Source organism: Squalius cephalus, assembly GCF_949319135.1.
Source record: "Squalius cephalus genome assembly, chromosome: 12".
Classification (NCBI taxonomy): Eukaryota; Metazoa; Chordata; class Actinopteri; order Cypriniformes; family Leuciscidae; genus Squalius; species Squalius cephalus.
The window spans coordinates 4,525,114-4,537,419 of record NC_137133.1 but is presented as its reverse complement, the minus strand read 5'-3'; the positions used below and the strand labels follow the sequence as shown (position 1 = coordinate 4,537,419).

Below are 12,306 nucleotides of genomic sequence, written 5' to 3'. Positions count from 1 at the left end.
ATATGATGTAGTACTGTCACCTGACACACATTTACAGTATGTGGATGAAGTACTGTACATGTAGTCAGCCAACGCTGATACTAAGGTACAGGACTTCCTTTTAATTATTATTTTTTATGTTTATTTGAGGATTTCATTGGATGTGAACACAATGGGACTCTTTGTCTTTGTTCATTGTGTTTGTGGGATGCTATACACTACTGTTTGCCTTCCCCCTTTCCCCTGGCCAAAGATTTATGTAGGTACAGCCCTATTTCCCCCTTCACTGCTGATTAGAAGGTTCCCTAAGGACTGTCATAAATGTGCTCTATCTATTTCTCTCTCTATCCTTCTTTCTCATCCCCCTCATCTACAGTACATTACTCTGTGATTTTATTCCCATGCTCGTGTCCGTGGGTCTGTATGCTCTGTAATGAATAGAATCTATGGCTCTCATCTGGCCTGGGAAACAAAGAGATGAGTGTGCAGTTGGATGGTTGGTGTGTGTATGTCTGTGTGTGAAGGGTCAGGGTGAATATGTCTATGTTATGCGAGAGATGCACATGATGGTGCTAATAAATCATGACTTTGGCCTATTTTCCTTTTGTAATCATGTCAGAAATCACCAAGGGCACAGATTGTGTACAGTAGATTATCTCTCTATTGTCTCACAAAGCATAGGGACTCATTTATTCTGTCTCAGAGACAGAGAGAGGTTGTAATAAAAGAAAGGGATAGTCCAAGAGAGAGAATGGTCACTGAGAGATGAAAGGAATAGGAGAATAGGATCAAGGATCATTCTCTCTTCCCTGACATACACACAAGTTTGCGTGTGTGTGTGTGTGTGTGTGTGTGTGTGTGTGTGTGTGTGTGTGTGTGTGTGTGTTTGAGAGAGATGTTTTAATATATGTATGGATGATCTAGAATTTTTCAACTTGGATGGTAAATATTTAGGAACCTCAACAAAATATATGATATAAAACGAATTGTAAGAACTACTCTTGATTCTCGGTAAAATATAACTTTAACAAACTCAATGTTGTAACGAAAACTTGTTGCATAAATCCTCACAAAATGTGCCAAATAAAATCACTTGTGACAGGTGCATTTTCTCAGATCACTGTTCTTTGTATAAATGCAAGGAAAAACATCTAAATAATTCCATTGTGGCACAATTTTGGACCAGTAACTGTAAATGGCTTTATAGGGCATAATACAGACTTCTTCACCTTTACGCCAAATAATTCAGAAAATCAAACACGTGTTGACTACATGAATATGATGTAGGCATTAAATTGAGACTAAACCACATTAAACATTATTTACTTCTTTCTGAGATGCGGCACAGGGCAATAAAAGAGGAGACATACTAAACAGGGATTGAGTCTTTGTGACTGGTTCACGCTTACAGCTCACAGTTACTAAATTAAGCTGGCTGCAATGACTACAGATTCACAGGATCTTGTGCTGTGCAATTCGATCAGGCCTCTGTTGTTTGAAAAGAGCGAGCTAATGCACAGCTGATTGAGTAGATTGATGTGTCCTTCACTTAAGGATTTCTGTGTCTGCATTGATTTCAGGTTCTCACTGATCACAGGACTGCACATTTCCCTGTCCATTCATCATGCTGCTTAATGGGTGTCTCTCCTTCACCTCCACCTTGTTCTCCTCTCGCTTCATCTCTCTTGTACAGACTCATAAACAGTTGCATTTTCCTTCTCATTTAGCCTACACATATAGGTATTTAAACTTCTTCTGGGAACACTGCTATCTTTCTGATGTTCTACATCTCCAACATATGTTGGAGAAATGCTCATGTGCCTGTGTGTGTGGACAGCATCTCGGGACAGTTTTTCTTGTATCTTCACATCGTAGAGATGAGTACTAAAGTGAACACTATGGATGCCTCTAAATTGAGGATTTTATGGAAATTAAAGAAAATTCAAAATTTCAAGGAAATTAGGGAGAAACCCACACTTTATTTATAAAGTGTCTCTTTATATTAAAAAGTTGTCCAGGATTATCAACATATGATTCTACATTCTTAATAATTGAGAAAAAGGAAATCAGAATTAAAACAGAACTAAAATGCAACAAATGTACAAAGTTTATCCCCAACGAAGTATAGTAAAATAAATGTTATTTATATAATTAAGGAAATTAAATCAGGAAAATATATTAACTTTAGAGGAATTCAATTAGAGAAATTAAGGAGAGATTTTAAAAATTAAGTAGTCCACAACTATGCATAATAATAGAAAAATTGGGAAATTTGAACGGCATGCATTTGAAACCTGACAGTAATTGTCTTGGAATATACAAAAGCAGTGAATTTATTACAGATGCGGCACTTTGATGGCTGTAAATTGGTTTAATATAGAGACGTAATCTTTGTAATCTAAACCCTATTCCACCTTGTTGTGATTTGCCCAGCACTTTTTTCGCTGGATGGTTTTGGAAGCTGTCAGTCAGCATAAACCTGTGTATGGTGCTTTAAAACATGAGATGTGCTACAACCACTAAAGAAGAAAAAAGAAAGTAATCTACACTAATTAACTCATTAGCTGTTGAATGAGTTGATCATCCTGTCCCACCCCAACTCTAAATGCTGAGTGTACACATGCCTATGTCCTGCTTCTGTACTGCACGTGTGTGACAAAGCCTAAAGGTGTTTTCAGTCACAGATCCCAGAATGCTGTACGTCACATTGCTTTGAGGCAGATTGTGTTCTACTGCCTAATGGATAGTGAACCCGAGATCCCTCACACACACACAGGCTCTCTCTCTTTTAGTTTCTCTGTCTCTCATTTACCATGTCACACTATCCCTTCGGCAATGACATCACCACACCACATCCCAGTTCTCGAATCCCCATGTCATCAATCTCTCCTCACACAGTTTGACCAGTCAGACCACAGCACTGACAGGTCTGGCCTCACCTGAGGAGTCAGAGGTTTAGGCATTCACGGCACGCACTTGATTCACAATGTAAATGCCCATTGGCCCTTTTTAGCTCACATTATTTGTTGTGTACACACAAATGCACTATTATAAAACAATGCCATACACACCTAATTGCTCATCTGTCATCATCGATAGTTTGATATACTCGCACGTGAGAGGGACTATTTTTATTTTCTATTTTTTTCTATTATTTCTTAATTTTTGTTTATGCTGTTTCATCTAATATTTATATTTTATTTCAGCTTTATTTCAATTACCAGGGGAGAATTGTAAGAGTTTGTAAGAGTTTTACTTTTAGTTTCACTTAACAAAAAACTACACTGAGTCTTAAAACAAGATTTATTTTAAATGATTTAAAAACCATTTAACTTTGAAGTCAGATTTGAGTCGGCATACTGTTCCCACAGCAAACAGCACACCTTGAATACACACACCTCTGATCCACAGTATTGGCAAAACAGATTTGCCCTTAAAGTTATGTAACAACCCTTGACCTTTAGGTGTAATGGCCCGTGATTGTGTCTGTGTTTCAGTGGGACAGATTCCAGACATTTCTTATGGCTCTATCAGGGAGGGACAGTCAACAATCTCTATTGGCTCTTAAGCGTGTCACGTGTGACTTGTGTATATATAAGCCATTTGTGAACTCTTTTATTGATATATAGAGAACATATGCTATCAAAAATAAATTGAACAACCAAAGTACCAAAGTCCAGTTAATCAGGTTTAAATGAGGCTTTATATATTGTCATTGCACCATAGGGAACATCCCAAGGTTCAATGTAACATTTGACAAACGTATTCATTTTCAAAGAATATAGCCTTGAGACAACTGTTTAAAGAGGTAACTGAAAAAGAAAATGAAAGCTACAAAATACCCTATATGAGTCTGGAAGTTTTTTAAAACATCAAATCATTATTGGGAATTTTTAGTTGCATCATGTTGGGACTTGTTGAAAGTTTAAATAACTTAAAAGAACAGCAGAGACATATAGCTCAACCAAGCTTTATTTACATGCGCACCATTTCTTATACAAACTAGATTACAATTCAAAATGGAGTACACAGGAAAAATACTCACAAACATCTAGTAGAGAAGCCATAAGATAAGAGGTAAAAGAGCAAAGGTAAGAGAGGCAAGGGAGGAAGGCTACGATCAGGGTGGTAAAATGTGGTACAGTGGTATTTTATGATTATCACGATGGGCATAGTAAATTAAACCTGTAATGTTTGAGGATCTGAAATGGTCATCTGAAAAAAAATGTAGAGGTGTAAGTATACATGCAAGGCAGTTTTTGAGAATAATTTACAATGTTCAGCTGTCTTATATGGGTGATTTTCCAATTCATTGCATACTGGATATCATCAGTTACAATGTAAGTCTGAAAAATAAATATGATGAAAGCAGAAGATTTAGGGTCTGGAATCATGGTGTAAAGCAGGTGTGTCAAACGCACAAGTAAAATTATGCTAAAACATTAGCATTCATATTATATCCGTTGTTTTGTACATTTTTTGCTACAGCAAGACATCTAAACGCTTTGATTTACACTGTTGCATGTTATTGCATCTAAACTTCTCTTTTCATGTCAATGAAGTTAGATAATTATTCTTGAATTAACAAATTTGTAAGAATTTTATTGAAAGGTGTGTGAAATGATTACAATTCATCTGCTCTCCTTTTGTTATAACACATTATTGGTTATTCGAGCAGAATAAAATAAATTCTGGACTTTGTTCGTTTGTGAAGTGCATGTACTGTGCATGCACTCTGAAAAAGTTGAATGCATACAGTAACGTTTAGTTTGACACCCCTGCAACCATGTCTGTCCAACTCCCCATGTAACAATTCCATTATTTTGTTCAACACGTGGACTTTGAAAGATATACTTGTATTATCACTACATTTTATAAGTATAGCAGGATGTATACATATATATGCATTGCACACGATGCATATGTACATTTACATGCATGCATACATGGAAGTATGCAGTGAAAGGTAACCCTCTCTGGGGACAGAAACACAGAACATTAGGATTTGTACATGATTTGTGATAATAGTTGAGCACAATGGAACAATAAAGACATTAATAAACTGACATCAACACAGGATGGATTCCTGTTGCTTCATCTCCTTACTTCAGAAGACTGTTGTTCATATACAAATGTTCATAAAACATTTCTGAAATTGTGTACAGCCAGGTTGCAGTTAATTCAAGATGAGGCCCTGATGTTGTAATGGAGACCCCACTCTCCCCTGAGCAATAGTGATGCATTTTGCATACAGAGACAGAAAAGTCCCCAAATTTCACTGTGTCTTTTGTGATTTTGGCTGCCAGCATCTCCTACATTTTCAAGTAATTTGGCAAATGTACAAAAGATAGCTTATTGTTTTTGCTCAGTAAAGATTGCTTCCAGAGGAAAGGCCCATCCACCATTGAATGTTGCCATGATGCTAATCACTAATCCTAATCAATTATGCTATGTCCTTGTGGCCAGGGAAACACAGATGGCCTTAATAAAGGACAGGGATCATCAACACTGATCATTTAGCACCTGGTATGGCATGGAAATGTCCACAATGCAAGTTAATATTTATTTATTCATTACTTTTGGCTACATTTATATGCGAGAAGTCCAAACATAGCTTTGCCGGCTAAAGAAGACGCCTCCACCCGCTAAGCTTTCAATTTTACCTTTTTTTTTTGTACAGTTACAGACAGTACACACAAATTAATGACTCCTTATAAGGTTATATTCAATCACAAAAAAATGTATGAAGTATTATTATGAGGCAACTATATTTCAGATTGGGAACTAACTACTGTATGGTAACAGTGAATTAAAAACAAAACAATTGATCAAGTGCACTGTCAAGCTACTCCACCTGTGCTCTGAAATTTTCCAGGTCAACTCTTCACCTCTTAGTTGTACTCTTATATTGATCATGACTATACAGTTAGTGCTTAGAGGATAACAGAAGTAGCCAATCATTATACAAAATTGTAATGGAAAACAGAGCGAGACCCCAGCCAAGAAAACTAAATTTATGACAGAAAAGCTACAACAGGCCTATTTAAACATTTCATTTTTAGATTACTTCACCTCTAACAGTGGGATATTTTCAAACATTGCATAATGATCTGTGAGTTCACTGTTAGTTTGTGTTTCTCCATTGGGCAGTCTTTTGTAATAGTCTGGGTCTGCTTTTACAGATGGACCTGTAAACAGGCATATCATCCAGTGCTTGTCGCAGACAGCAATCTTGGCAAAGATTGACTTCAAGTCTTTTGGATGTTTTTTTTGTGTTTTTTTTTTTGCAGGATTCTTCTAGTTGTTATTTTATTATTTGTTGTTTTCTCTGCAGTCCTGAACCTAGAGAGAAAAAGACAAAAAAGTATTGCTCTGTATTAAATAAATGTAATAAGATCAGCAAAACACATCCTGAACATTAATAAGGAGCCGTTCACACAAAAAGTGGTTTTGCATTCCACTGCACTGCTGTGTGAATGGCCCCTTACAAAATGTTTATTTCCTGTAATAATGGATCTAAAAAAAAACACCAACAGTACAACTATATTGAAACACTTTTGTTATTTATGTTGGTCTTTCTTTATTTGTCTTTTTGTGTCTCCATGGCATGGACAGCTATGTTTATAAACTTTATTTTGGCTCACCTGAGCGACTGCCTTCAGCCAGGCACCCAACTTTGATTGGACTGTTTTGTCCCAGTGAAGTTTCCCACAGGATTCAGACTAACAGCGTTTTGCACCAATGCATCAAAGTTAAAATCCAGTCCATCAGAGTCCATTAGTTCAGAGCGGATTATGGAATCCACGTCGCAATCCAGACTGCCGTTAAACATGTCCAAGTCCAAGTCTGAGGGAAAACGATCTGGTCCTGAGGGGTGACAGATCCCTACCCCGTTACTTCCATTCAGGCCAGAGTAAAGCGATGTCTCAGTCATCAACATGGAGGGCTGTGGCTGGAGGTGCTGCTTTGTGGAGACTAAATTATTAGCATCATTAACTAGACTTTGCGTCCTGTTGTTGGAGAGAGAACGCAAAGCACCCTGGGATTTGGCCCCCTGATGGTGTTGCTTGTTCTGGAGGTGGCCGCTTCGCCCATTGAGCACAGAACTGAATGAAGACATCATGGGATCATTACGAAGCATGAGGCCATTGCGAAGACGGGAGTTTTGAGAGGTGACGGCAGTGCTGGCCTGTGAAATAAGTGGGTCTGACTGCGTCATCATAACGTCACTATGACTGTGTGAGATCAGTGAATCAGAATTCAGCAGCTCCTGAAGTGAGTTTCCAAAACAAGAAACACTAGAAAATGATGTTTGCTTGTTTTCCTGGATGGTCTGCATGGGTGTCTGACGCAGGGTTCCTGCCGGAGGCCCAAAAATAGGGTTACTGAATCCTCCGGTGTTGTTGCTCACAGTTTGGGTTGATGAGGAGCTTGGGGGTGATGCAGTGCTCTTGGAGCCAAAACTGAAATTAGAAGACCCTTGAACAACCTGCACTTGTGTAGCGATGTTGTCCAACAGATCGACCATTAGGTTGTCAGCCTCATTGAGATTCATTGTGCCAGTCAGGTCAGCTAGCCCTGGAAGTTCTGCTGGGCACGTTTTGGAGTTTGATGAAGATGATGAGGGAGGAGAGAGACTGCTGGGGCTGGAGTAGAGCATTGGGGACAGGGGTGGGCCGTCTGGGACATCATCAAGCTCTGGATTAGCCAGAATAGGTGACAGGCGGCCACTCAGGGTGCTAGCATTGGAGTTAGTTCGCGAGCGGAAGTCAGTCCAACAGGATTCTAGTTCATCGCTGCTCCGGGAAGTGGGACTTCCTGGCCACTTGGACAGACCACCAGCAGATACGTTCTCCAGCGAACCCTCCTGGGCAGCCTGCAGCGCTGCCTTTTTCTTGGCCGCACGCCCACGAGCAGTCTTGGTGTACTTGTTACCATTGTCCATGGAGACTGCACGTCGCCTTGGCGCTTTACCTCCCCGCCCCCCTTCAGGATTGATCATCCACCACGAGCTCTTTCCAGTTCCCTCGTTCTGTACACGGATGAAACGGCTATGCAAGGACAGGTTATGTCGGATGGAGTTCTAGAAAGAGAGCAGATAGAGAACAGAGAAAACAGGTGGTTATAAATCATTCCAACACACACACACACACACACACACACACACACACACACACACACACACACACACACACACACTTCCTGATGCCTGCAAATTATAGGCCTATATAGTTTGGGTACAAAATTGTCTTAAAATGAACTAAAATCTGGGGGGAAACTGTTTTTGGGGCACTGAAAATGTTTGGGTTTGGGTTAGTCCATAGCTATTATAATTAGCTTTATATTAAAACAAAAGAAGTGGACGGTTTGTTTACCGTGAAACAAGTCTAAATGAGTCTTTATGTCTTATTTTCCAGTTTAAATAAGAAATACATGAAACAAGATCAATGTTTCGAGAAGCAACACTGCAAGATATTAGCAGTTCCTTGTCGTCTGACAACGTATCTTCAATACGAGTGTATTTTGTATTACTGCACTGGCAAAATAAGCAAAAAAAAAATACTCCAGTAAGACAAAATAGACTCATATTCAAGATACAATGTTTGAAAAGTCAGTATCTTAGTTAATGTCTTAACATATTATGCAGTGCTGCTCTCAAGTGCATTCATCAGTTTTTAGGTTTTAAAAAATGTATACTAGAAAACAATTAAATTAAATACTCATTAAAAGTCTTTTTTTTTTTTTTTGCAGTGTAGACACAGAATATGTGTGATTGCGAATTTAAAAGCAAAACTAAAAAAAGCGAGTGCGCATTCAAAAGCCCCCCACCACCCTCGGTGTTATTGGTAATACCGGAGTTGTCGCAAGTTTATATATCGGTGTGAAAATTTCCTCACTATGACATCCCTACTACATATTTACACTATTTTGTGCAAAATGAGAACTACTGGTGTCACAAGTCAGCTTTGTTGAGAAAAGACGTAAAGATACAGATCATACAGACAATTGATCTGACGTACAAGAGACCAATATAGTTCTCCAACCCATCTCATGACAACTGATGAACAGGTACTTTTTCAGTGCTAATGAATAGGAAACCAGTGGAAAATGGATGCCATTGTGTATTACAAGTACAATGCGATCTCAAGAGGTTACACTGCCGGTAACCTTGGCAGAACAAACAGGTTACATTTCTATAACATTAACTTTTTTCCCCTCAATAATGCAGTAGGCTGCAGTGGGATATACAGAAGTCAATAAATGCTAAAAATTTAAATGATTAAATACATTCTAATATACAGTGTGCCTTGTTATTTATAACTATCGCAGATACAGAGCTTAGTTCATGTTGATGTCACATTTTTAAACTGAAGCACCCCGTCTTATGACTCACAAGATGCGTGCGTGTGTGTGTGTTGAGCTATGATGAGCGATACCACGGATACCGGTGTTTACAGTGCCAAGTCCCTCTAGAGATTAATGACATAATGTTTGTGTGTGTGTGAGGGAAAAGAGGCGTAAGGGTATGACTAAAACCTCAATGGAGCAGCATGTTGTGAATGAAGTCATTAAAACCAATTCATTTTCTTCCTCCACTTTCTTGGCAGCTCTAAACAAACTTGTGGCACTGAAACCAAAAACAAACTTGTGCCATTTACACCAAATGCAGTACATTTCTTTCCAAGCATATACCTCATTTATTTCAACTGCTTATTTTAACTTTCATTTATTGCATAATCCTTAGGTAAGGCCCTCAGGAGAGGTTCTTAATAAGTGTTTATTAAATGCCTATGTGTGTTTTTATTGTCAGAGTATCAGTGTCTTTGTGCTTGACGTTTCAGAGCTGACTCATAGCAGCTCCACTGCCCTTGAACTATTTTTTTTATTTGTGGAGGAAGCCCCCGGCTGAAACATAACAGTATCCATACGCATTACACTCTCAATAAAATGCTCACTACGCCCCACATACAAACTATGAGATGAATTGCAAAGCACACACCCAGTAAACCCTATATTTATACTCTCAGTCAGAAAACACATACCCGCACTTAATCTGCAAAGCTAATCCTTTCAGCCTGAAACTAATGGGACACAAACTATTTTTCTTTTAATGCTAAAAAGATGACAAAATCTAATGCAAAATCCGTTTTCACCTGTTGTGTTTAAATTGAACCCATTTTGTTTAAATGTCTAGTCAGTACGATGTGTACTATCTCTCAGCACACATGTGAGTGTGTTAACTGAGCGCCCAGCTGCACACTGAAACCCTTTGGAACACAGAGACCTTTTTGTCCGTCAGCAACATGTGGTAACAATCCATCAATGTCAGCAGCCATGCAATGCACACACACGCAACTATGGCTTCACTCACATTCTTCTTCTGAGAGATGTGTTTTGGTTATCCAGTGCTCTCTGTGAATGTTATTGCGCTCTGGCTGGTCATTTTTGTGATGTCAGGAAGCCAGTGACTACACAAACCTATAACCAGCAGGCGTTTGCCCACAAATCAACCAAACCAAAACCACAGCGAAATAAACGTGCCAACCCTTACCAAAGTGTTAGAAAGGACAAAATTATATTGATTAAAGGTAGATTTTAAATATTGAGACAATCTAAATGTAGGTTTGCTCTAATGTTGCAGTTGAGTCTAGGTCTGGACAGTAGCTATAATAAACGAATAAAGATGGATGGAAAGAAAAGAGAAAGAAAGAGTCTAAATCTTTACGTGTTAATTCAACCCATGAAGTCCTTCCCTCTCTCTGTCACACACACACATTATTTCAGCAGCAGGAGCGCACACTTACTGCAGTAAACTCAAGGCAGAGCCATTGTGTTAATATGGTTTTGGCAGCCGAACTTTTCACTGCGGTTGATTTTCAATGACATACAGAAGTATGGAGGGCAGTTGTGTGTGTGTCTGTGTACACATAAAAATGTTGCATTTCCAGAAATCTTATTTCTTAGCAAACCCAAGCACTGGCCTTCTGAGTATTTGGTCCATATGTGCTATAATGTTTGTGTCCAAAAGGAATTGAAAACATTCAAAGTCTAGTGTTTATGTTTTTAGGAAGGGTCAGACCAGAAGAGAGGTAGAAAAAGACAAAACAAGTTAAAAAGAGTTTGAGAGGGATGGAGCTCAGGGCACTTGAGCCGTATAGAAATAAATTGAGACCAATGTTAATTTTTACACCATTTTTGTTTACCTTTTAAATATACACTACCGTTCAAAAGTTTGGATTTTCAGCAGCCGTTACTCCAGTCTTCAGTGTCACATGATACTTAAAGTATAATAATTTGCTGATTTGATGCTCAAGAAACATTTCTTATTATTGTCAATGTTGAAAACAGTTGTGCTGCTTAATGTTGTAGAAACAGTGTAACTTTTTTTTTTTTTTGGATTCTTCGATGAATAGAACAGCATTTATTTGAAATGGTAATCTTGTTAAAATTATAGTCTTTACTGTCACTTTTGATCAATTTAATGCATCCTTGCTGAACAAAGCTATTCATTTCTTTTCTATACATTTTCTATACATATATACATTATCTTCATTATTGTTGATGATACCAAAAAGCTCCTCATCAACAAACATTTTCTTTAGTAATTTACTTGACGACTTCTGCTGACACAGCAAAGGTGAAGAGAAAAGCAGTTTATACACAAATGCAAGCATGCAAACACGGTCTAAGTACACTGACCCGCACCCTCCCACTCTCGCCTCATCCCTTTCCCAGCTGCCCTGACTGCTGGAGAGAAAGAGAGAACATTCCATTCCATCCAACCAAAATGTGCGTTTTCCAGCCAGCACAGGACGTCTCTCCTTTTGTGTGCGTGCATCTTGTTCCAAAGTGTGTGTGTGTGTGTGTGTGTGTGTGTGTGTGTGTGTGTGTGTGTGTGTTTGTGTGTCTGACTCATGGGGACTTGTGTCACAGTGGGGACCTAAATTGAGGTCCCCATGGGGAAACACGCTTATAAACCATACAGAATGAGTTTTTTTTAAAAAGTAAACATGCAGAAACTTTTCTGTGATGGGTAGGTTTAGGGGTAGGGTTAGAGTAAGGGAATAGAATATACAGTTTGTACAGTATAAAAACCATTACGTCTATGGAGAGTCCCCACAAAGATAGTAAACCAGATGAGAGAGAGAGAGAGAGAGAGAGAGAGAGAGAGAGAGAGAGAGAGAGAGAGAGAGAGAGAGAGAGAGAGAGAGAGAGAGAGAGAGAGAGAGAGAGAGAGAGAGAGAGAGAGAGAGAGAGAGAGGATCCAGTTCTCTCTCAAAGTACATTCTGTGTTTTCTGTTCTCTTTCTTCTGTTATTCTTATGCT

General features: G+C 38.7%; 1 protein-coding gene and 1 long non-coding RNA gene across 3 annotated transcripts in view; one reads left to right on the top strand and one right to left on the bottom strand.

The window, feature by feature from the left end:
• The window catches only part of LOC307167935, a 37,732-nt gene that overhangs the window by 5,415 nt on the left and 20,011 nt on the right, over positions 1 to 12,306 (top strand). The gene's annotated exons all lie outside the window — the stretch shown is intronic.
• foxo3b (forkhead box O3b) overlaps positions 4,208 to 12,306 on the bottom strand; it is a 30,233-nt gene continuing 22,134 nt past the window's right edge. For both annotated transcript variants that reach the window (XM_079887276.1, XM_079887277.1), the window contains exons 3-4: positions 6,624 to 8,062; positions 4,208 to 6,321 (exon numbers count right to left, since the gene is read on the bottom strand). In XM_079887276.1, coding sequence (XP_079743402.1) covers positions 6,638 to 8,062 — 1,425 coding nt within the window. In that variant the 3' untranslated portion in view covers positions 4,208 to 6,321; positions 6,624 to 6,637. The remainder of the gene's footprint in view (positions 6,322 to 6,623; positions 8,063 to 12,306) is intronic.